General features: G+C 33.3%; 1 protein-coding gene across 1 annotated transcript in view; it reads left to right on the top strand.

Annotated features, from left to right (window-relative positions):
* Window positions 1–26,762, top strand: part of EAF2 (ELL associated factor 2) — a 57,411-nt gene that overhangs the window by 11,729 nt on the left and 18,920 nt on the right. Inside the window, exons 3-5 of the mRNA XM_051985374.1 lie at window positions 661–797; window positions 16,985–17,130; window positions 23,724–23,984. Coding sequence (XP_051841334.1) covers window positions 661–797; window positions 16,985–17,130; window positions 23,724–23,984 — 544 coding nt within the window. The remainder of the gene's footprint in view (window positions 1–660; window positions 798–16,984; window positions 17,131–23,723; window positions 23,985–26,762) is intronic.

Genomic DNA, 26,762 nt, shown 5'->3' with positions numbered 1-26,762 from the left:
TCTTATCCTGTGAGGTCCTTAACCATATCCTCCCGTATATCTTTCATTGAAAATTTACCCAAAACATTGGAAAACTTCTGTTTAGGTTTTTTAATATTCTGTGGATAGCTTTATTTGGGCTTTTTTCCTTAGTGATATTTTGCCTAACTTCTTAGTGTCATTATAATATGTTAATACCCTATTAATACCTACAGTAACCTCTCCATTATATTTAGGTTCTCTGCAATTTAAATTATATGGACATCATGGATTTTCATCATGGGACTTTACATTTTAGGGTAACAGGAAAAATTAAAAGTTCAAGTATGTGAAAGAGTTTTTGGGCCTTTTAGAGTTGAGAGTTTTTTTCATTTCTAAAATTAAGAAATTGAAGGTAGATCTAATCAATCAACTGATCAATGAACATTGAGTACCTATCATGCAGCGAGAACTATGCTAAGCACTGAGGATACAAAAAAAAGCAAAAAGTAGTTCCTGGTCTCAAGGACCTTACAATCTAATGGGGAGACAATATACAAACAAATATATACAAAAGAAGTTGTATACAGGATAAGAAGGAAATAGTTAAAAGAAGGCTACATATAAGGTTACTTCTAATTCTAAAATTAAATGAAAAATTCTATGTAAATGTTAATTAACTAGTTAAAAATTTTCAAATAGGGCTCAACACCACCAGTATCTGTTTTCAAAGGCTCAAAGAAACCTTACCTAAAAGAATGTATTTTGATTATTAACCATGATACTGGAGAATGTCGATTAGAAAAACTCAGCAGCAACATCACTGTAAAGAAAACAAGGTAAGTAGTTTGATAAATAAATGTCCTTTATTGAAAATTGTAAAGAAAAGTAAATAAAAAATATCATGGGATTGTTATATTTTAATCTGTTCTATTAAAAAGTTTCTTGTTTTATTTCCAAGTTTTGGAGCCCAAAATTTTGGTTTTGATTTTATTTTTGTCTTTCCCTATCATACTAAATGATTTTCTTTTTAGTTTGTTTCTGAATGCTCCATAAGACTGTGATTCATACTTGAAATCTTTCATGTACTTTATTATTAATAATTTTCTTTCCCTGGATAATTTTTACTCACATATTCCAAGAATGCTTTCAACCCAGAATCTTTTGACTGTGGCAATTATTATGTCTTGGCAGAGTAGTCAATAACTACAGAGACCATTTGTAATAGATTTTCTGGAACAGGCCCAATTCAAGAAGAGAAGTATAATTTTCAGAGCAGATATCCTTTGTAAGACCATGTGTGTTTATTTTTAGCTCATAAAATATAATTACCATTCTACAACTTAAACACAAGATTCTCCTTACCTCTCCAGTGTATAGTTATGTAGTACATTTGATTGTTTAAAGTTACCTGATTGCATTGGTCTGAGTGTTTCCTCCACTGACACAGATCACATTCTTTTGATAGTATAATGAATGAATGGATGAAAAAATTATTTATTAAAAACTTATTTTGTGCCAAGCATTATGCTAAGTGTTAGAGATACAAATGGAAAAAAAAAAAAAAAAAAAGCAGATCTGGCACTCAAATTTGTATTCTAGTGGGTAAAGACATTGCATATAAGTAGCGCTGGCCAGGGAAGGGAGTTTTTGTCTGACAAGTCACAGAGATGGTGAGTTGATGTGTAAAGTTAACTGACCTACCCTTTCCAGAAGAAGTAGTGGTGCTATCAGTTTGAGTACTGTATCCAAAATACAAAGAACTGTATCCAAAGTGAAAGACTGGGATGGAAGAGATGAAGATAGTAAAAGGGCCTGGGTGGATGGTTGTATGACTGGATATAAAGGCAAAACATGGCCTGGTGAATAGGATGAGCATAGTGCTCTTCCTTACACTCTTTCAAGGAGTGAGGCCAGCTAAGTAAGTTAGTTTGCTCCTTCTTAGTCACCAGTCAAGTTAGATTTTAGGGCAGGAGCTCCAAAGATGAATGGATTAATTTCCCTCGGTGAAATTTCCTTTCTTTTATGAGAATCCAGGTTTTGAAGGTTCATGTGGGTAGAAGTAAGTCAGTGGGGCAGGACTAGGAGAAAGACTAGATGTTACAAGATGTGAAAATGAAGAATGGTCAGGTATTTGGGACCAACAGGAAATATAGTGTGCTTAGTGGGCAAAGTTGCATACATTCCATCACCAATTAATGGGACTGGTAGTTGAAAGACCAGAAAATTCATCACCTAGGGTTCATCCCTATGGGATGAGGCTCTCTAAATTTGTAGTCTGAACATTGAATGAAAAGCATATAGTCCATATTTAAATGCCTTCTAGTTTGTTAGGACCTTTTTGAATATATCCTCTGCTGGTATGCCATCAAGAATCTGAGATTTATTATGGATCATGGTGGAAGCACAAGAAGAATAGAGCTTTAATGTGCAGAATGGATCTAGTATATAAAATCAATATATATAATGATTAGTCAATGCCTCAGAAGTCAATAATTTTATTGGCCACTCCCTCCGTTGATACAAATCTTAGCCCCACTAATTACTTAGAAGATGGGCTTCAAGAATTGTTGTTACTTATTAATTTCTCTTGCTTTGACTATAGTGATAAGTTTTTCCAAATTTCTTTAGGTTGCTTTTAGACAACAAATTAGTCTCCATTAGACTGTGGCATACTTGAAATCTTTCTATTTTGGTGGGATTTGCCAAAATTTGCCCTTCATGGCTCAGAATTACCTCTCTTCTATAATTCAAAAATATTTTTCAGTATTTTAGTGGAACAGTGATCTTCCCATGGTGAAGATTGTAAACCACACATATTCTGTTTTCTTTTTTTCCCCATGTTCTTCTTTAACTTCAACTTACCTTCTCATATTTATCTTTTCTTCTAGTTTGGTATTCATTTCAGTCTTTTTTTAAACTAGTCAGGGATCTGACTGAATAGACAGCTGATATAGAAATGGCTCTCCATACAAATGTAGTTATTTTTTGTCTTATATATAATCAATTTGTTAATTAATATCATGATTGCTAAACAGCAAGTTGAAATATTGGGATAGCTAGATGGCTCAGTAGATAGAGTGCTAGGTCTTGAGTCAGGAAAACATGAATTCAAATCTGGACTCAGACACTTACTATGTGATCCTGATCAAGTCACTTAACCCTGATTGTCTCAGTTTCCTCTTCTGTAAAATAAGCTGGAGAAGGAAATGGCAAATTACTCCAGTATCTTTGCCAAGAAAATCCCAAAAGGGGTCATGAAGAGTTGGACACAATTGAAATAACTGAACGACAAATAAGAAGTTGAAATATTTTGGGGGAGGAGGAACCCCATCAATACTGATATTCTATAAATTCTATAAATTTGATTCTTTAAATTAAAAAAAAAACATGAAAAATGTTTTGCTTAAAGATGGAAGGCTTATTCCGAGGCTCTAATTTGGATGTTGTTTTCATCCTTGGTCCTTTCTAAACTCAATTTTGTGGGATGCTTAATCTTTTCATCTCATGTTTATGATGACCACAGTTAAGACTGCCATGAAAATAATTGCAGTTTATGTACAGATGTTACAGGAAAGGAAAAATTCTATGACAAACTTCACATTCTCCAAATCAAATTAATGTATACTTCAACACCTGAAGTGTATACTTCAACAACTGAATTTAAAGTGAAGGTGAACAAAGAATAGAAGGGCAAAAAAAAAGGGTTGGAAAAGATGATTTGGTATTAAAAACATAAGAGCTGGTTAGATTACTTATATAATTACAAAATTATATATATATATATATATATATATCATAAATATTTTCTTGAAGAGGAGAGTAGAAAATGTTAGTTAGTGAGGATTTAATAACATCACCAAAATTGAAATTGACTATGTCATTGATAGGAAAAGATGGGTAATTCTTAAGAAAAATTGATATCAAATTAGCTACCTATGGTTAATCAAACCATTAGCTACTTAGAAGAACAGTCAAATTCAACATACCAGATTATAAGAAAGGAAGAAGACACTGCAATTAAAACAGTTTCAATCTGACTTTCGATCCATTGAAACATTGAAATATTAAAAATACCCAATAATAGGTTAGAACTCTTTAATATATAAGCCTAGAAACAAGCAGAGACATCCCAAAAAGAGAGTTCTGTCTTGACATATTTTTAGTTTTATGGTCTCATACATAATTCTGGTATTTGCCCTAGGAGTAATTTCTTAATGACTTTAAGTCACAAACCACATGTAAAACTAAAATGACGGATATGTTTCAGTTTTGTGGTATCCTTGCATTGATGGTGATAGGGGGAATTGAATGGTTCTAATTATTTTTTTACCTTAGAAAGGCAAAGTGATAGGGTCCTCAATGTCCTTTGGATTAAACACAAATTTCATTGAATTTTTTCAGTAGTTGATTTTTGATGTGTCTTAATCTTTCACTGAAGTACTTAAGTAGCAGGCAGGGTGGGGAAGAAGGAACATCTCATACTTTTTCTCCAGTTCTTTTTACCATTTGTATGTCTGATTATGTTTCCATGGTAGATCTTTATGGCTCTCTCTTTATTGTTTCTTTGATTCTTTCTAGACCCTCCCTGGAAGGTTGGGGTGCAATTGAGGATATGACACCTGAATTTTGTGCTTTCTTCAGTTAATCTCAATGGGTTTAACAGCTAGGCCTGTGTGATCAACCAGGTGGGTTGCTGTATTCCTTGAGATCAGTAGAATCCCAGAAAATCCCTTTACACTCTTATAATTCTCCTGAATAGCCACCTAGAATTTGATTTTGACTGATTTGACTAAAATAGTTCTTCTCACCTCCCACTTTTGCTGAAAATCATTCCTTATCAACTGAAATGTATCAGAATGTCAACTAAAATTTAACTCATGGCCACACTATCCATTAACAATCAATCAATACAAAAACATTTATTTATTCATTATTTATTTATTTATTTACTAGGGATACAAAGACAATGATAAAAACAAAATAGCTCTTGCCTTTAAAGGCCTTCAAGAAATTTGCCTACCATACAGAGATATAACTGTACACATATGAGTAGATACAAGGTGTATTGATGGTAATTTGAAGATGTGGGGGAAAGATTAGCCTCTGATCATAGGCAGGGGAGGAAGGAAAGGCAGGGGATCAGGAAAAGTCTCATATAAGACAAAGCATTTGAGCTGAGTGTTGAAGGAAGATGGACATTCTAAGGGACAAAAGTGAGGAGAGAGTATAGTTCAGGCAAAGGTACAGAGATAAGACATGAAATGTTACAGGTGAAGAACAGGAAATAAGCCAATTTGTTTAAAACATAAAATGTAAAGAGAAATAATACAAATCTGGAAATGTAGGCTGGAACTAGATAGTGAAGGTTCTGGAGATATTTTTTGCTCCTAGAGGCAATAGAAAGCCACTGCAACTTCATGAGTAGGGGAGCTAGTCACATAGGACTATATTTGTGCTTATAGATTTGTGCTTTACGTGATTAGAGCTTGAGCTAGAATCAGAGACATTTAATGGAGAGAGCATACCTGGGTGCCTACAAGTATAAAGAAAGGAGGAAATCTGGAAGAAAGATTTGAATTTATAGAGAGTGAGTATAAAGTGAAAAGAATTAAGGACCAAGTCTTGGCTGATATCCACAGTTAGTTGGAAGAGGTAGATTTTTGGGAGACCCTAATGAATTCTGTCTTGGTCATGTTTAAGCTTGAAGTGGCTACCATCCATTTCAAAACATCAAACAAACAGTTGGTGGTATAGGAAGAGAACTTAGGGTAAGGGCTTGGACTATATTTATCTTCATAGAGATAATAATTGAGCCTATGAGAACTGTTGAAATTGCTGAAAGAAGCTAGAAATAGAAGAGAGGACCGGGAGAGAACTTTATATGTGATATTGTTAATGATTAAGCAAAGTATATTAAAAAATGACAGATGGGTCAGGGCAAAGAGACAAGAGGCAGACAGAGATAGAGGTACACACACACGTAGACATATACGAGGAGGGACAGGAGAGCAAGAGGTGTGTCCAAAAATAAAGAGAGAGTATCTAGGTACAGATACCTTTTTTTTTCTTTGTAAGTGGTCAAAAAAGGATGAAGACTGAGGAGCATTCAAGAACTATTTGATAATTTTAGAGCAATTTCAGTTGAGTGATGAGGCTAATGCCAAATTGCAATCTGGATCATAGATTTAGATTTGAAAGAGACTTTTATGATATTCAAGTCAAGCCTTCTCATTTTACATATGAGGCAACTGAGACCTAAGGAGATTAGCTGACTTGATGTATAAGGCAGAATTTCAATTCATGTCTTCTTAATCCAAGTCAAGTATTCTGACCACTATATAGTGCTGTTTTTGATCCTAAACATAGGTTTAGAGTTAGTAAGTACATTAGAAGTTATCCTCATTTTGCATCTGAAAAACGGGCCCAGAGAACTGAATTGGACCGTTCCAATTTGTACCCCTAATAAGTAACAGGCAGAATTGAAACTCAAATTCTCCGACTCCAAATGTAATGATTTGCTCACACCCTTGGCAAACTGACTTCTTTCCCACTCCATTCAAATAACATTCTCAAAATTTAAGACCTTCCAAATCACTAAATCAGTTCAACTGATTTTTCTTTGAAGTTTGTGGCATTCAAGATTATTGAAACTGCTTTCTCATCTGTCTTCTGTCCACCTACACTTCTTTAGCTTCTCTCGTAGCTTAATGACTACTCTTTCACTGTCTCTTCCAATGGGTCTTTTTTTCATCTACTTTCATCTACTAACTGTATATACATGACTCAAGATTTAGTCCTTAACTCTTTTCATTTTATATTCACTCTCTGTAGTAGATTCAAGTCTTTCTTATGCCATGAAGTATTTTCAGCTTACACAAATCTCCAGTATCTCTGAACTCATTCATATTATCATCATCTTTTATATGCCAATAAATTACATACTTTGTAAAGAAAGACAGCATGGTATAATGGATAGAGTGCTGTGTTAGGTGTTATAAAAACTCAAATCCTGCCTCAGAAATTTCTGTGACCCTGAGCAAGTTAATTTACTTTTTCCAGACTCAAATTTTTTCATATCCAAAATAACCCCAAATAACCTTCCTCAACTGTTATAAAGAATTACTGAGATATAAGAAAGAAGGCAAAAAAGAAGGAAATAACCATTTATTAAGTATCTTCTGTATGTCAGACACTATATTGTATGTTATACACTACTTTACAATTGTCATTTGATTCTCACTGGAAAGTAGATGCCATTATTAATCACATTTTATAGTTAAGGAAACTGAAGCAGCTAGAAGTTAAATGATAAGCTCAGGGTCACACAAACATATAGAAGCCAAAAATGAACCCAGATTTTCCTGAATCCCTAGGCTCAGCATTCTTAATCCATTGCTGTACTCAACTATATTAAAACTGAACACAAAGAATCATGCTACAAAACAGAACACTAAGTGCATGCTATTATTATTTTTATGTTTATTTTATATTTGTTGTTATTTTTCTGTGGTATTCTAGATCATGAGGATACTTGTAGCCATCAGTGAAGTAGTCACTGAAGAAAGAGAACTGAATATAAGAGAGTGAGATGAGGATGATGACTAAAGGGACAATCTGCCAGGGATGGGGAAAAAGTCAAATCAAAGGAACAGGTAGAAGGGTTGGCTTTGTGGAAGAGAAGGTTTGTCTCTTCATCAGAGACCAGAATAAATAAGTGATGATGTTGGGGTTGGGGTGGGATAAAGGGTGGAAAGGTGAGTGGAATGGAGAGAACAGAAAAAGAGGTAGATCATGGTAGATGGCCTCACTTTTCTGTAAGAAAACAGCTTCAATTATAGGGGAAGAAAATGGGAAGGTTGAAAGGGAAAGGAAAGTAAGGGTTTGGAGCAATTGCTCTGGGAAGAAATTGAATTAGGCAAATTGGTAAGATGAATTGCCTTGCTATAGTGAGGTTCTGCATGAGAGTTGGTGACATGAATTTATAGTGGGTCCAATCAGTTGGTGACTTTCACTGCTTTTTTCTTTAACACTGATCAGCAGCATGGGAGTAGGACCCCAAATGGTGGAACAGTTGGAATAAACCACAGAACTAAACTTTGGTAAAGTATGCATGAAGATAGGACAAGAGGGCAAGGAATTGGAGAGGACAGAGTAGTGTTTAACTGGTTGATGGGGTTAAGATCAGGAAAGGAAAAAAGTGAAGCCAGTAGAAGTGAGTCTTGGAGAACACTCAGAGACAGGAACATGATCATGGTGGAAATAAAAATGGGTTTAGGAGGTATGAGGCACATAGAAAGAGATGAGAATGATAGAAGATTTTAGATAGAGGAATTTCAGAATTCTTGGGTACAACACTTGTGGGTGATGGAAAGTTTAAGGGTATAATTTCGTGTGATTGAAATAGAGTAAATGTATATGATCATGAAAGTTGATATTATTTAATTTGGGATGCAAGAGTTTTTTAAAGGTATATTAACACATAATTTAAAGACTCTTTCTGTAAGGGCTGGACTCATGGTAAAGAGGACTATGAACCCAGGTACTAAATTCTTTAAGGATAAAGAATGACTTGGATAAGGGGGAAGGAGGGGGAGAGAGACATTTCTGCAAAACTGAGGCGGATACTGATAGTAAATATAGAGTATTACACATTTTGCATTCTCCATACCTGCTTTTCCCCCAAAAAGCAAAAAGGGAGGCATATTTTTTATCTCTAAGGTCAAGTTGGATGATTATGATTGCAGGGCATTCAGAGTCAGTTGTTGTTTCTATTGTTGGCTCAAAACCTATTATTCCTATATCTTAAGCACTGTTACAGAAATCCAAATTGTATTCTTAGACACAATCTTCTTAACTGTTATTTACTTCCCCAAACCATTTGTTTTCTTTTGATGCTTTTATTTTAATTCAGCAGTAATGATGAAATCACCATCTATGACAGTAATGTCTTAAGTTTCTTGTTTAAGACTTCATGATCCCTAGGAATGCATTCTAGATTCATTCTGGGCTATTCCCTTTCCTTATGTGAATCATCAGAAGTGATAGCATAGTTAAACTTGACAGGTGCTTTGTCATGTTATTGATAGACATAAGTGATCTCTGAATTAGATTATGACCTCATTGGGAGCAAGGACTGACTTTTGTCTTCTTTTGTATCTATAGTGCTTGGGACAGTGTTTTGATACAAACACTTTGTGTAGGCCCCTTATTGACTGACTAACATGTGGAATTTGTTAGGGATCCTCATCATTCCTTGGGGCAGAAACTGTCTTTTCAAAAGTTAGCAGATCCTGTTCTACCTCTTTTCCCATCTTTGGGAAAAATCCTTATATGTATTTCACAGTTCCAAAGAATTAGTTGTCTTTCTTTTTACTTTCCTTCTTAATCATTTTCCCTTTTAAGCATTTCTTCCATTCTTCCCATTTAAGCATTCCTTCGTCCTACCTGGATGGAAAGTATAGAAGTATTCCTTGAGCCATTTTGAATAGAAAAACCAACCCTCATTTCAAGTTGCTGTTATTACAACAATTTTCATGTGGTACATTTTCTAGATCTATTTGAAGAAGTTTGTGGAACAGAACTCACTACATTGCTTTCTACTACTATGCAATCTTTCTTCCAACCTCTATTAATCTTTTCCTTCCCAAAATCTTGTGTTTATTGTTTGTTAAAATTTCTGTTCGGCATCTCTCAATTTTGATTTTTGATATTTTTCTTTGGGGCTTCTTTTTGGATCATTGATTAGTTAGTTTTCTAATTTTTAACTCCAAGTCCAGAGATATGAAGTTGTCTCTAAGATTTCTTTTAGCTGGATATAAAACTTTTAATTTTGTAAATGTGAATTGTTACAGTTCCATATATCTTGGTATAAATCTCTTTTAATATAATTTTAATACTGTCTATGATTTATTTTGACTCACTCGTTTGGAATATTGTATTTTGGTCTCCATTAGTGTCTGTTTTCTATCAACTCTCTTACGTTAGGTTTAAATTCCCTAACAACTATATTTTATTCTTCTATTTCTAATTTTAGTCTATGTGCTGCCAAAGCAAGCACTATATTTGTTTCTAAAGATTGTTTTTTTCCTGAGAGAAAAACAGAAGCAAGGTAGATATTTAATATTTCTACTTTCTCTCTGTTGTTTCCACTCCAAGCAATAATCTTATCCCTTTTCTATCTTCCTTTTGGCCTTTATATGCAACCATCTGTGTGTGTGTGTGTGTGTGTGTGTGTGTGTGTATCATTTTTCTGTCCTTAGCATTTTTCCCAAGTCTCAATTAATTCTGGGTTTGAGTCTTCCTAACACTATTATTAGAGAACTCTAACATTCTTTTGTATCTGTACTCATTTACTTGCCCATTTATCTTTTGTGGTTTTAAGAATCATACTTAATCAATGAGTTCCTTCTAACCAGGTTACTTTCTTTAAAAAAAAAAAAAATCTCACTCATCAAAAGCATTCAGAGCCAAGAGAACAGTTTACACAATGACTACAATATTGATGCAGGATCCAATCATGATTTCAGAGGACTGACCTGTGAATATGCTTCTGGCAAAGAAGTGGTAGACTAGATATAAATAAGTTATATATTGTTAACCGTGACCAAAATATTTCATTTTACTTAAGTGTATTTCTTTGTTATAAGGGAAGGTGCATGTGTGTGTGTGTGTGTGTGTGTGTGTGTGTAGGGGGTGTATTACTAGAAATAAAAACTGTGGTTTTTTTTTTTTAAAAGCATTAATTAAAAAACTATCAAAATCTTATTTCCTCCATTTGGCTGGTATATACATACATATATATATGTGTATATATATATATAATATTCTGATTGATATATGTGTGTATATATATATATATATATATTATATATATATATATATATATATATATATATATATATAATATTCTGATTGCAATATCATTTCAGCAACTCCTTCCTTTTGCTCCTGAATGGTTTTTCCACTCAAATTTGTAAATTTCTATACAAGTAGATCTTCTTTTTATTTTTTATTTATAGCTTTTTATTTACAAGTTATATGCATGGGTAATTTTACAGCATTGACAATTGCCAAACCTTTTCTTCCACTTTTTCCCCTCCTTACCCCCATTCCCTCGCCCCGATGGCAGGTTGACCAATATATGTTAAATATGTTAAAAGTATAAATTAAATACAATATAAGTATACATGTCTTAACAGTTATTTTGCTGTACAGAAAGAATCAGACTTTGAAATAGTGTACTATTAGCCTGTGAAGGAAATATAAAATACAGGCAGACAAAAATATAGGGATTGGGAATTCTATGTAATGATTCATAATCATCTCCCAGAGTTCTTTCTTTCTTTTTTTTTTTGTTACATAGCAAATTTATTGATTCTAAGTTTGATCTTTTTTCCTTCCAACTTTTTCAGTTTTTAAAAAAATTTTTAATAGCTTTTTATTTACAAGTTATATGTATGGGTAATTTTACAGCATTGACAATTGCCGAACCTTTTGTTCCAATTTTTCCCCTCCTATGCCCTACCCCCTCCCCTAGATAGCAGGATGGCCAGTAGATGTTAAATATATTAAAGCATAAATTAGATACACAATAAGTATATATGACTAAACCTTTATTTTGCTGTACAAAAAGAATCAGATTCTGAAATATTGTACAATTAGCCTATGAAGGAAATCAAAAATGCAGGCAGGTGAAAATATAGGGATTGGGAATTCAATGTAATGGTTCTTAGTCATCTCCCAGAGTTCTTTCGCTGGGCATAGCTGGTTCAATTCATTACTGCTCCAATGGAACTGATTTGGCTCATCTCATTGTTGAAGAGGGCCACATCCATCAGAATTGATCATCATATAGTATTGTTGTTGAGGTATATAATGATCTCCTGGTCCTGCTCGTTTAACTCAGCATCAGTTCATGTAAGTCTCTCCAAGCCTCTCTGTATTCATCCTGCTGGTCATTTCTTACAGAACAATAATATTCCATAACATTCATATACCACAATTTACCCAGCCATTCTCCAATTGATGGGCATCCACTCAGTTTCCAGCTTCTAGCCACTACAAACAGGGCTACCACAAACATTTTGTCACATACAGGTCCCTTTCCCTTCTTTAGTATCTCTTTGGAGTATAAGCCCAGTAGTAACACTGCTGTATCAAAGGGTATGCACAGTTTGATAACTTTTTGAGCATAGTTCCAAATTGCTCTCCAGAATGGCTGGATCTGTTCACAATTCCACCAACAATGTGTCGGTGTCCCTGTTTTCCCACATCCCCTCCAACATTCCACATTATCTTTCCCTATCACTCTAGCCATTCTGATAGGTGTGTAGTCGTATCTCAGAGTTGTCTTAATTTGCATTTCTCTGATTAATAATGACTTGAAGCATCTTTTCATATGACTAGAAATAGTTTCAATTTCTTTGAGAATTGTCTATTCATATCCTTTGACCATTTATCAATTGGAGAATAGCTTGATTTCTTATAAATTAGAGTCAGTTCTCTATATATTTTGGAAATGAGGCCTTTATCAGCACCTTTGACTGTAAAAGTATTTTCCCAGTTTATTGTTTCCCTTCTAATCTTGTCTGCATTAGTTTTGTTTGTACAAAAACTTTTCAATTTGATATAATCAAAATTTTCTATTTTGTGGTCAATAGTGATCTCTAGTTCTTCTTTGGTCATAAATTCCTTCCTCTTCCACAGGTCTGAGAGGTAAACTATACTATGCTCTTCCAATTTATTTATAATTTCATTCTTTATGCCTAGGTCATGAACCCATTTTGACCTTATCTTGGTGTACAGTGTTAAGTGTGGGTTAATGCCTAGTTTCTGCCATACTAATTTCCAATTTTCCCAGTAATTTTTGTCAAATAGTGAGTTCTTATCCCCAAAACTGGAGTCTTTGGGTTTGTCAAACACTAGATTATTAAAGTTATTGGCTGTTTTGTTCTTTGAACCTAATCTCTTACATTGATCAACTAGTCTATTCCTTAGCCAATACCAAATGGTTTTGATGACCGCTGCTTTATAATATAATTTTAGATCTGGCACAGCTAGGCCACCTTCATTTGATTTTTTTTCATTAATTCCCTTGAAATTCTTGACCTTTTGTTTTTTCCACATGGCCTTTGTTGTTATTTTTTCCAGGTCATCAAGTATATCTTCTTAATAGAGGATGCCACCACTCCTCTATCTCTTTTACTTTTTACTTAATAACAAGGTAAATTCTCCCATTGTCATACTCCATTCTGTTATGAGTTGTATTATCTTGCCAATCTATGAGATTATGTTAACTTCCTTACATTGATTTCTAGTTAACTTTCTTATGAATTCTATCATCTAAACAAATGCTTTAATTGTATTTTTAATGGGAGGGAAGCTCACTGTTCTTTCTTTTTGCCTGCTTTATCCACTTTTCTGGAATCTTCCATCACTGAGGAATGGAAGCTCTATGCTGGTTCCACAGAGCTTCCCAACTTCTGTGACTTCGGTGGCCAGTAAATGACTTTTGCTGTGTCATTCTGGCATTTCTTTACCTGTGACAGTAGAGGTGAGAAAAATCAGGCATGTCTACTCTGGATCTTTTTATCATTAAAAATCCATGGCCTTTGTTCATAAGAGCTGCCTTGGCATGGAGAAGGGAGCTCACCTGTCCCCACATTGAAGGAGGAGTGATGAAGTCTTGGTATAATCTGGCTTTGTTGAGTTATAGAACCATCACTGACCCCATTTGTCCTCTTGCTATCTAGAGATCATCATATCCAACCCTGGATCTCATTGTTTCCTTCCCCACTTTGCCTGAAACTTAATTACATCTTTACCCCCTCAGGTGACTAAGACCTTGACTCTGAACCCCTCAATTGTCTCTATGGTCCTATGTCCCAGGCACTGGATGTTTCAAGTTAGGCCTAATGGTTTTTCTTGTGTGCATTAAGATGTGTCTTATAATAAAGACTTAGACATTTACAGCATTCCTGGCCTGTCTTTCTCTTTCTAAAGTCCTGTGAGTCCAACAGCAACTTTGAACTTTGAATACTTGTATTCTGTGCATTAGCATAGAGACTTTCAATGCCACAAATATAATTTCTGCCCCCTCACCTAGTTGTGGGTTCCTATAAATCACTGGACTTTTGCTAATTTTCTTTTCTTTTCAATATTCTATGGCAGAAGTTCCTAAGTTGGGGGTCTATGATACTTTGATGACTGTGTTTAAATATAATTCTTTTCTTTTTATAATCTTGTATGTTTTATTATATAAATTTAAATACATATTTCTGAGGAAGCTTTACAAGATTAGAAAAGGAGTTTATTGCACACAAAATAAAGTTACAAATTCCTTCTCAGTGTATCTAGCCTAACAGTTGTATCTGGGCAGTTGGTTTTTGTTTGTTTTGGTTTTTTGTTTTTCTGTTTCCATGTTAAAACCTTCTTCATTAGGCCAGTCTCTTATTGGCATAGACACTGGACATTCTTTTTTATCCTCATTAGATGTCTATTATTTCAATTCATTATCTAAAAAGACAAGTCCTAGGGGCAGCTAGATGGCACAGTGTACTGGCCTTGAAGTCAAAAGGATTTGAGTTCAAATCTAGCCTCAGACACTTAACACTTACTAGCTGTGTTGACCTTGGGCAAGTCACTTAACCCCAGTTGCCGGGAAAAAAAAGATAAATCCTGTACTGATATAATCTTCTCAATCAACTCTTCACTTCCCATATTTGTCTTCCTCTAATAAAGTCCTTATATTCAAACATTGGTAATAATGAAAATACTAATTATGCTCCCCAGTTTCCTTCTCACTATTTTGTAATATTTACAGAAACAGATTTCAGATTAATTCATGTAGGATCAATCATTTCTTTGTAAACTCTAGAAATATAGTAGTTTTCATTTGGTGTTTGTCAAGTCTCAACAGACTTAACATTTCCCAAGTAAGACATCTGGTCATGTCAGATTGACATATAACCACTTTTATAGTTTCAGTAGGAAATTGCCATACACCATACTATTATCTTCTATCTCTATTCAAAAATTAGCATATTTACTGCTGACACCTTTAGAGTTCTATTAAGACAGGAAACCATTTCTACTTAAAAAGCTCTATATCCCCTTTCTCCTGGAGACCTCATATTCATTTTTCTCTTCCTCCTCAGTTGTTACAGTCTTCATATTGTCCTAGAAAGAATAGTGGATTCTGAGTCAAAGAAACAGGGATTGAATCTCAAATCTGACTGTCACCTTGTAATCTATGGCAATTCACTTAACGTTTCATTTTCTTATATATTTCAGGAGTTGTACTATATAATCTCTAAGATATATTAGAACCCCAGAACCCAATATACTTCTTGACTAGTTTGGATTCAATTTGTCATTTATTCAATAAGCATTTATTAAGTGTGTTTCAATCAACAAGCATTTATTAAATGTCTACTGTGTGCCAGTGTACTTTGGAGCTATCAAAGCATCTGCTGAGCTACCTAACTGCTCAAGGTGATAAAAGGGTATATTAGAATATTAGTAATAGAAGTTTAAAAGAATAAATATGGGGGCAGCTAGGTGGCACAGTGAATAGAGCACCAACTCTGAAATCAAGAGGACCTGAATTCAAGTGTGGCCTCAGACACTTAACACTTCCTAGTCTATGACCCTGAACAAGTCTCTTAGCCCCAATTGTCTCAGAAAAAAAAAAAAAAAGAATTTCTTTTGTGCAAGAATACAATGAAAGAAATGGGTGAGTAACTTTATTTAGGAAATTGGGGAAGGGGAAAGAGTCAAGGTTAACTCTCATCAGCCCTTAAAAATCTTCAACAGATTTTCTTAACTGTATTTTGTTCCTTCAAAATAGGAAAGATCTGGATTCATATTCACTTAAAAGATCTGGATGGAAGAACAACATAACAGCTGAATATTTTTTCAATAAGTCAATAAGAATTTATTATATCTTGCTTATGTGTCAGGTATTGTGCAAGATGCTACAGATGCAAAGATAAATTAAAACAATTTCTGGCATCCAAGAGTTTTCTTCTGTTAGGAAAAACATTATAAAAGGTGTAACCAGGACAGTCTCCAGATTTAATATTAGCCCCTAAAACATAGCCGACTACATTTCTTTCCTCAAGTTCTAGGGGCACTGCTGTAAGGTTTTTAGAAAGAAAGCTCTCAGCTAAAGATCCCATTGTAATATGTTTACTCAAGTATTCTTAGGTATAAGGAACTTTCTACTAGGCTCCTTTTAGTCTTGAAATTGCCTTTCCTCACTGGATATAGTTTGCCCTTAGCTCCTGATGCAGTCACTGCCATCAACCACCACTGTATCAAGGATACTGCTAGAATACTGATTAGAATTTCAAATCCTTTGACCCTCTGAAGTTTACAAGATCATTTTCCAGTAAGGAAGATTCTGGTAATTAGATGTTAAAGTGGATAGGATGCTGGGTCTGGAGTCAGGACACAGGGAAAAGAAGGGGAGGAGACTGTTGATATGGCACTTATGTTCCAAGTAATGTGCTAAGCACTTTGCAAATATTATCTTATTAGACAGGAAGAACTGAGTTTGATTTTGACTTCAGCCACTAGTTGTATGACTATGGGCAAATAATTTAATTTCTGCCTTACTCAGTTTCCCTCAGTTTCCTTAACTATCAAATGGGGACTATAATAATACTTAATTCACAGATTGCTGTGAACATCAAATGAGGTAATATTTATAAAAGTGTTTAGCACAGTGCCTTGCATGTAGTAGGTACTTAATAAATGTTTGGTCCTTTAGGGGTAGGTTCTCAGTCAAGTATTTCACTTTCTTCCCTAGACTTCTAGATACTCAAATATCCTAAGAGACTTGATTTTAATAGGAATTTTGACAGAGCATTCTTCACCTTTTATTTTTATAATTTTAATTATTTAGAACTTTTAACATTTGCTATATCTAAAAACTAGTGTTTAATTATAGTAACACTATAAGAATCATAATACATTGGAATTATTAATGTCTTCTTTTGGGATAACTTTAATATACTTGCAGAGCTGAAGGAAGCAGTAAAATTCAGTCTCGACTCGAACAGCAACAACAACAAATGAGAAATGCAGTTAAAACATCAAACAATATGAAACATTCTCCTCCAAAAGAAAAAATGTCTCCAGAATCTCCTATGGATGATATTGAGAGAGGTAAAATGGAATCACAAAATATCTAATTGTGTGTTTGTGAATATTTCAAGTAAAAATGTTAGTTTTGTTTTTAAGATAGTAGAATTTTTATTTATTCTTTTTAACTAATTAAATTAAGCTCTGTACAGGGGGCTGATAGAATATCATGATAGAATCATGTTAGGTATAAATTTTTAAAGATATTGTATTAATAATATATAATATAATATAATATAAATTATAATATATATATATATATATATTTAATGTGCAACTATGCTGCCCCACAGTTTTCTTAGTCCACAAACTGTCGTGGGTATGAGAGAGAATATGGTGATGGTGTACAAGTTGAAAAAATATGCTGTTTCTTTCTGTTTTTTCAAGAAGTAATGCTGAATACACCTCCCTTGTTTGAAAAACAACTTCCTATCTGGTTTTTGGATCCACTTCAAGGCTGAAGATAAACTGTCACTTGGTAGGAGGGCAATAATAGATAAATGCATTGTAGTCCCAGTCAAGAACAGATCAGAGCAGTGCAGATTTTTTGAATGTTGCCCTCATCTCGGCCATAAAACAGAGTATGTTTTATTTCTTTTTCTTTGGGATATTAACAGCTCTATTGAACAGAAGCTGGCAAACATTTCTTTCAGTTTTCTCCAGCTTATGCTTTTGATTTTACTTGCCAGTAACCCCAGAGCATTTAGCAACTGCTTCTTGCTTAGTCTCAGATATGATGATGGTCAACCCAAATTTCTGATTAGTCTCAAACCTCTCTTGCTTCCAGTCCAAGCAGAGTTGAGAAGACAAACAGAGCTCAGAGTTTTTAGTTCCAAGGGATCCTGGATTTGAGATTTATCAAGAGCAAGGGCAACAAAAACAGCTATGCACTAATTAGTTTCTTTGCCTTAAAATCATACTGATCCAAACATTATGGAGACAATGTCAGGAAAACCAGGTTAGAGGGAGCTGAGAGAAATTTTTTTGTCTTTGCCTCTTATCCTAGGTTTGCCATGATAACTGAATCTTCCTGTTACAAGGAGAGTGAAGCTGAAAAGTGGCTTAAAAAAACCTAACTGTATCCTTAACTATTTCCACTGCCTTTCCTTCTTTCATTGCTTCTCACCTAGGTTTTTCAGCTTGTCCTGTAACTTGCAGTCTGGGCTGGGAAAAGTCCTTGATGAAACAGTAGATCAAACCATTCCATTGGAAGATAAGCAAATTCTCCTTAAATTCATAAAAGGTGCTCTCTTTTTCATATATGGGATAGTATGATTGCAAAGCAAATTATATACAGGATTAATAGAAAATAATTAAGGAAAGGCACTGGAATTAAGATTATTCAAAATGTAGTCAGTGCCCATTATGTATTCAGGACTATGTACTTCAGCCAAAATGTAAGAAATAGACCCTTTGAATTTTGTAGTGTAGTAAGGAAAATAAGATATATAGCTAGAAAAATGAGCAAATAGTACAAGAGGAACTGGAACGAATGAAATTCAAAGTAGGAACTTAAAAGTGTGTGTGTGTGTGTGTGTGAAACTAAATACTGAGGAATATATGTACGAGTGCATAATTAAGTTGCACTGAAATCAAAGCACTAGCTATGAAGTACTAACCAAAGAACTACAACACAAGATGATTCTGGTTTTTGAAACATGATTTTTGGGAAAGATTTCTGCTACAAATGACACTAGATAGTAACCTCTATGGAAATGGAAATTTCTTATCAAAACATTCTATGTCCCTCAATGCATAGCACAGTGTTCTGCCTTATGTGATCCTCATAATAAATATTATTATTAAAAATAGTACTGTATAGCAAAATTTTTCACATCGTAATGAGTAATCCTTGGTGATTGCTTTGTTTCAGGGGTAATTACAAATTATTTATAACAAATAATCCAGCTAAGCAAGTGCTTTTGACTTTAATTCTCAACTCTATAAGGAAAGAACTTGATTGTGTAATGTTTGTATTTTGTTTTCCTTTGACAAATAGTAAAATTTGAAATTCATTTTTAAAAGAATTATTTTACTTGTATAAACAAAATTCTTTGCACATTCTGATATTTTTTCTTTTCTTTATCTTCATTAATTATGACATCAAATTCTTAACTAGAATAAAATGTACATTTTTGGTATGAAAAGTTTGCAAGCTTGTTCTGATACAAAATCTCTAGTTATTGTGCTACTTTTAAACTTTAAAACATTTGTCTTTTAAATTGGATTAATTTTTAAATAAAGTAGCAACAATCTGTAAATAGTATTAAAAGGCACATTCATTTTTTCTTCTGACATCTGATATGGTCTTTCCTTTTGACAGTCACAGGATATGGTTTTCCATTTCATCTATGATAGCATCTGTTGTTTATCATAGGATTTGAAATAGAACTATGTATTCTTTAGAACACTATATAGTTGTCCTAAATTTCAATAAATAAAATTCAATAAATTTCAATAAAATTCAATAAATTCAATAAATAATGTATATGTGTCTATATGCACATTTATAACTGTGTATATACATATATGTATTATGTTTGTATGTATCTATAAAAATGATGCATCTATGTACAAGTGTATACATATTATATATTTATTACACATTTATATTAATAAACCAATATACAGTTGCTTTTTGGGAATGCTAGCAGTAGTATTCAGTAGTATTAATACTTGGGATATAATTTGGAATAAATGATTGGGTTTTTACAATTCTTTTATTTCCTCTAACTGAATTGGTATTTCATCACCACCAGGTTTCCCCTACTTTAATAATACTATAAATATTCTATATAACAGAGAACTTTTGAGGTTTTTTCTGACATGATTGTCCACATTTTTTATTTTCCCAATTAATGACATATTTTTTTTTAAATGTCACAACAATTTCTCAATATATTCCCCTATACATAAACATTTCAGTCAGTCATATGCAATTTTTAATACTTTAGACATCAAGAGCTTTGCCAAGACTAGTATCTGTTTACTTCTTCCAAGATAGCTCAGAGACATGAATTCTGTGGCTTTTCTTCAGCATAGGAATATAAGAATCTTCTTTGATTCCATTTTCCTCTTCAATCTGGCATGAAGAACATATTACTTGAATCAGATTCAGTTTACCCATAGAAAGTAGGTGAAATCAGTGGAAGAAGTTCTTTCTTCTCACCTTCTGATTCTCTGACCATTTGACAGAAATTAATGGGAAAGTATTTTACCAAAATTTGTCATATATTCAATTTTTAAGAACATTTGTATGTTGAATTACATACATATATACGTTCTTGATATTTGAAGTTACTGCTGTTAGTGATAATTGTATATACAGATATGGAACCTGACACCTATATGTGAAAAACAGTCTTTTGGGATGTCCTGAGTTATGGATTGCAACATTAGTTTCTTCAAAATTGATCACAGCCATATGTTTTCCTTGGTATATCACTCAAAGAACTTGGAAGCTTTATAAGGGTTTGAGTATTGGAATTTAGGAGGAAAATCAAGTTTAACCTTATTAAAAACAAATTACCTATAAGAATTTTCTTTATATTCCAAATCACTCATATTATTTTCCTCTGTTATTACTTGTAAAATGTTTGCATTATTATCTTTTTTAAGCCTCTAACCTATTAGATTTCTGATAGTTTTGTAAGTTTTGAGAAAAAGTTAATTGGGCAAAAGTATTAAAACCTAACATGATATCCATTTTTCCTCTTTCTCTCTCCCTTATAACTATGTACCTCTGAAGGGAGCATTTGTTTTTTAATCTATGATATGTTAACACATCCTTCTTTGGGTTCCTAGCTGTAGGCCAATTCTTAGAGCTGCCTCTGACAGTTAGTCTTTTATCCATTTCTCAGGTTGTGAGACCTGAATGAATCAATTTCCTTTCTGGAAAGTTTCCAGCTAAAACCAAAACACTTTCTGACTTAAATATTTCCCCTAACCTATAAACTGGATTTTGCCTCAGAGATAAAAGATGTTTCCTCTCATCTTTTTTTTAAATAAGTTTTTGTTGATGTCTTTTATTTTTTATATCACCAAAGTTTCCTTTCTTTCTCCTAGACAGCCATTCCTCATAATAGTAATTTTTAAAGACGAAAGAAAGAAAAAGAAGAGGGGGAAAAATCAATAACTGATCAGTATATAAATAAAGTCCAAAAACATGTATAGTGTGTCACAGTTATGGCTGTCCCATGTCTGCAAAGGGGTAGGGGAGAAGTGTTGTTTAATATCCATTCTTTTAAGTCATATTTCTGCTTTATATTTTTTCTAATATACCCAATTGGTTGTGTGTATGTGTGTGTGATTCTCTTTCTTTTTATTTACATTGTTGTCATTATATCTTATTTTCTTTTTTCTGTTTACTTTTCATTCATTCTTCTTTAATCACAAGTCTCACTTTTGAGTTCCTATTTTCAATCTCATTCATTCAGTTTTCCATCTAAAATGGTAGTGAGGGAGAAAAAAATCAGTTATTTGGATCATCTCCTTGTCATGATTCTTTGGTTCCTGCTTGTCTTTTCTATGACTTGCATTAATAGGTTCTTTGTATTTTTTTTAAGAGAAACAGTGAGATTTTATCTTTTAGAACATATTTATAGTTCAAGAATAATAATTAAGAGTCACTTATGATTTTCTTTCTTGGATAGATTTACTTTAGGCTGCTAGGAGATTTCTCTAAGGTCAATGCAAGGTCTCTTTTTACAAAAGTTTCTTTTTGAATTATGGTTTTGTTCCTTTTCTATACAAAGTCTCCAACCCAATGCAGGAATCCTCTGTCTGGTGTCCTTTCCATGTGGTCATCTAACTTCTATATGTTAATTTATAGCACAACCCTCCTGTTAATTTCGTTAAATATCTATGATTCACATATGGGTAGATAAACATTTAAAGCCAAAAAAATTTTTTCCCAAATTTTCTTCCTTGTTAATACTTATCTGAAAAAGTAAGAATCATAGAATATCATTCCTACCATCATTCTTATTTTAATTTCATTAGGATATATTTCTCTCTTTACTGATTCTACTTTAGTTTAATGCCTTCCTAAACACACATTCATAGGGAGTTATCAAGAGAACTAAGTGATTCTTTAGTTTGTTTTCCCTGGGAACATAATACCAAAAAAGTTGTCTGACTTGGCTGTCAGATTAGTTTTAGTTTCCTTTTTTTGCCACAAGAATTTTCTATTCGAGAATCTCAAGGGAATTAATGAAAAAAAAATCAAATAAAAAAAAGAATTTTCTATTAACTCTTATTATCTCCCTGAAACTTTGATTGAATTATTTTCTGCTTCATTCATATTATGGTTCTGTCATTGCCAAAGCACTATTTATCTGGCTTACAGAGGGAATATTTCACTGATAGAAAATTTTTTTGTGATTTTACCATATTTTAGAGAGATGTTTAAGAGATATTCTTGAGGCAGAATGGCCTGCAAAGAGTCTTCAATTTAGAATTGTTCTCCTTCTGTCATGATTTAACTTTCTAACCTTCTATAAGGTACATCACTCTAGAATTCAGTTCCTGGTAAGTGAATCTTCTAGACAGAATGATGTCCAGATCTCTTCCTGCACTATTTTATGGGTTTTTGGTCTCTGGTAGGCTTATAATACAGTATTCTAAGTCCTTTTTAAAAAGCAAAAAGACTTTTCAAGCATTAATTTAGAATTAAGTATATGTACACTTAACATTAAAGAATACTTAAGCATTTAAGGAAACTAAACAAAGGAAACTAAATGCCTATCTATTGGGAATGGCTAAACATTGTAGTATATGATTGTGATGGAAAACTATTGTGTTGTAAAAAATGACAAAGGGGATGGGTTCAGAACAAACCTGGGAAGACTTGTATGAACCAGTCCAAAGTGAATTGAACAGAACAAGAAGAATATTGTACACTGAAACAACAATATTGTAATGATAATACTGAGAGACTTAGCTATTCTGATCAATACAGTAATCCCTGACAATTCCAAAAGACTTATGATGAAAAATGCTATCTATTTCCAGAGATAGAACTGATAAATTCAGATATAGATTGAAACACATTTTTTAAACTTTATTTTCTTGTGTTGTTGTGGTTTTTTTTATTGTTGCAATATGGTTACTGTGGGATTATATTTTGCATGACTTCACATATATAATAACCATCATGTTGCTTGCCTTCTCAACACATGGTGAAGGAGTATAGGACAGAAGAGAATGTGGAACTCAAAATTTTTTAAATGAATGCTAAAAATAAATAAGCATGATTTTAAAAAATTAAGCTGATTTGCTTTACTGAAAATAATATATTGATCCTCTGTTTTTTAAGTATATCCTTAAATCTATTTTTCAGCTCATTTAGTATATTTTATGTAAGATATTAACTTTTTAATGTAAGCACATATTTATGCTCTGTAGAACGTAGATTTCTGTATTGTTGATGGCCTATGTTAGTTTATAATTCTGATTATCCTAATCAATATTAAAAAGTGCTTTTGTTTACATAATATCTTGTATCCTATTAATGGATGATTTTACCCATTTTCATCAAAAATTTCATAGCCATCATCTTTACATTTTCATTAGCTTTAAATTTAAATTTGTTCATTTGTTTCTTATTTTATTTTCAGAACTGAAGGCAGAAGCTAGTATAATGGACCAGATGACTAGTTCTGATAGCTCTTCAGAATCCCAAAGTTCTTCATCTTCAAGTAGTGAAGATAGTTCTAGTGATTCAGAAGATGAAGGATGCAAACTCTCAAATTCTATTTCAGTAAAACATGTACCAAGCCATCAGACCTCATCTGCTGAATCTCAACAATGGATTTCTGATATGGAGACCATGCATAACAGATCTCAGGATGGCACTGGACTTCTGATGAATACATTAAGTAAGTTCATCAAACAAAAGAGTAAGGGGAAAATCTCAAAGGATATTTTTGATAAAAAATGAAAACAGCTTTGGTGAAAAGCCCATGCTACATAGATCTGCTTGCATGTTTTTTGGGGAAGAGCAAAATGTTACTATTTTGTATATCTGTTAAGTAGCTGTGTTTCTAAATACTAATTCATATTGAATAAGCAAACAACTATGAGTAGATAAAACTGGTGAAATCTAGATAAATTGATAGAAACACAAGTAAGAGAAAAAGGAGAGTTCTCTAGTAACTGAGGATTAGATTGAACTTGCTAGAGGTTCAGCAAAGCCAAGGTTCAAGTTTTCACTGTAAATGTTTAGCTTTTAGTCATTTAACAAGCATTTTTAAGGACCTACTATGTGCCAAGAACTGATAGAAGAAGAATTTGAATGATACCTTGGAGGAGGAGAGATGGGAAAGTTATGTTTGTGATTACTAATCCTTGTCTCTGATGGAGGGAAAGGTCTGGTACCCACAAATCATTTTTCATTTCCCACTCAGAACTGGCTTTTCACAGTTGAAAAAGATTGAGTGCTTTGGTTTAGGCTGGTTGCTCTCCTATTAAAAATATTTCCCAATTAACACCTGAAATCTCACCAATTAGTTATTTGTGTTAACAAGAAAACATCCCTTGGATAATTAAGGAGATGGAAGGGAGGATATTCAAATGGATATCTGATGTCAGGAAATCTCCCAAATCAGAGAGATTTTCTCCAGTGATACTGAGACCTATTCATGTTTGTTCATCTTCTGTGATTCTTGTCCAAAGTTCAACACAGAGTCCACTGAAAGTGCTGTATGCCTTCCTCATTTTATCCTGATGTGTAAAATGTATCAGTGGAGAACTATAGCTGTCTTACCTGATATTCCTTTGCTTTACCACTTAGCTAACAGATCTATTATTCTTTTCATATAATTCCTTGTTTATGTTCTTTACTCTGTATTTCTTCAGGGTTCCTCCTTAGTTTTATGTTAGAACCTGATTATACCTTCCATATGCCCTTTCATTGAACCTGATTATACCTTCCATATGCCCTTTCATTGCTCACTGTATGATTTCGTTATTTAGAGGCATGCTATTTTCTGTTTCTTATCTCACCACATTATTCCATGCATTCTGCCCTATTACACTCCCCAAGAGTCATCCCATCTGACAAATAATATTTCCTTCTTTCTTTCTTTCTTTCTTTCTTTCTTTCTTTCTTTCTTTCTTTCTTTCTTTCTTTCTTTCTTTCTTTCTTCTTTCTTTCTTTCTTTCTTTCTTTCTTTCTTTCTCCTCTCTCTCTCTCTCTCTCTCTCTCTCTCTCTCTCTCTCTCTCTCTCTTTCTACTGAGGCAATTAGGTTAAGTGACTTGCTCAGGGTCAAACAGCCAGGAAGTATTAAATGTCTGAGGCTAGATTTGGACTCAGGGCCTCGTGACTTCAGGGCTGGTGCTCTATCCAATGAACCACCTAGCTGCCCCATTTTTTTTTTTCTTTTGGAGAGAAAAAAACAAAAGAAAACTGATCAGTACATTAAAAAAGCTTGAAAACATGTAACACCTTTTTGGAAGGTTGGGGAGTGGAGTCTCATATCTCTTCATTTGAGTCCCACTTGATCTTTATAATTTTGTTACCTTTTTTTTTGATGTACTGTTCTTTTTATTTACATTATTGTAGTTGTTCTTGTATCTGTTTATCTCACTCTGCATCAGTTCACATATACTAATGCTTCTCTGTATTCATCATATGTACTGTTTCTTACAGCCGAGTAGGGTTATTTTTTTCAGTTTTTGAAAATAAATTGTGAAGTATGGTTACAAATTGTTTTCTAAATTTTTGATAAAATACTTATCATGTTGGCTTACCTGACAAAAAGGAAAAAAGACAAATGTTGGAGAGGATGTGGGAAAATAGGTATATCAATGAATTTTTGATGGAGTAGTAAACTGATACATTTTAGAGAACAATTTGGAACTGGACCCAAAGAGCTATAAAACTGTAGCATACTCTTTGACTTGGCAATATCACCTTTAGGTCCTATATTCTAAAGAGATCAAAGAAAAAGGAGAAAGATCCATATGTACAAAAAAAAGATTTATCATAGCTCAATTGGAAATTGAGGAGATGCCCATCACATGAGGAATGGCTGAACAAGTTTTGATATATAATTGTCATGGGATACTATTGTGCTATTAATAAATGTAGTATGGGATAGTTTCAGAAAAAACTGGGAAGACTGAAACTGATACAAAGTAGAATAAATAGAACCCAAAGAACATTATATGCAATAATAGCAATATTATAATAATAAATTATAAAAGATTTAAGCTCCTCTGATCAAGACAATGATCCACAATTCTAAAGAATTGATGATGAAAAATACTAGTTACTTCCAGAGAGAAAAATGATGAACTCTTGGTGCAGATTGAAGTTTTTTTTTTTTTTAAACTTTATTGTTCTTGCTTTTTTTTTTTGAGAGGTGCACCATGGCTACTAAGGAAAATTCATTTAGCATTATTTTACATGTATAATGAGTATCATTTTGCTTGCTTCAATGGCAAGGGAAAGGGCTGAATGAAGGGAAAGAATTTTGAACTCAAAATTATAAAATGTCAAAAACATTAATCTTGATAGAATTTTCCTTTCCAGTCCAAGGTTCCTCCTCCATCCCCACTTTTGTAGTTCATTTAGAGTTAAATCTATTTAACTTTCTGTGATTACTTTATTTGCTTCCTTTGGTTCTTCTAATAGTTTGAGTATACTTTTTGG

This window comes from Antechinus flavipes, chromosome 3 (assembly GCF_016432865.1).
Source record: "Antechinus flavipes isolate AdamAnt ecotype Samford, QLD, Australia chromosome 3, AdamAnt_v2, whole genome shotgun sequence".
In the NCBI taxonomy this organism is placed as follows: Eukaryota; Metazoa; Chordata; class Mammalia; order Dasyuromorphia; family Dasyuridae; genus Antechinus; species Antechinus flavipes.
Note: the sequence above shows the minus strand (reverse complement) of the source record. Positions and strands in the feature narration are given on the sequence as shown.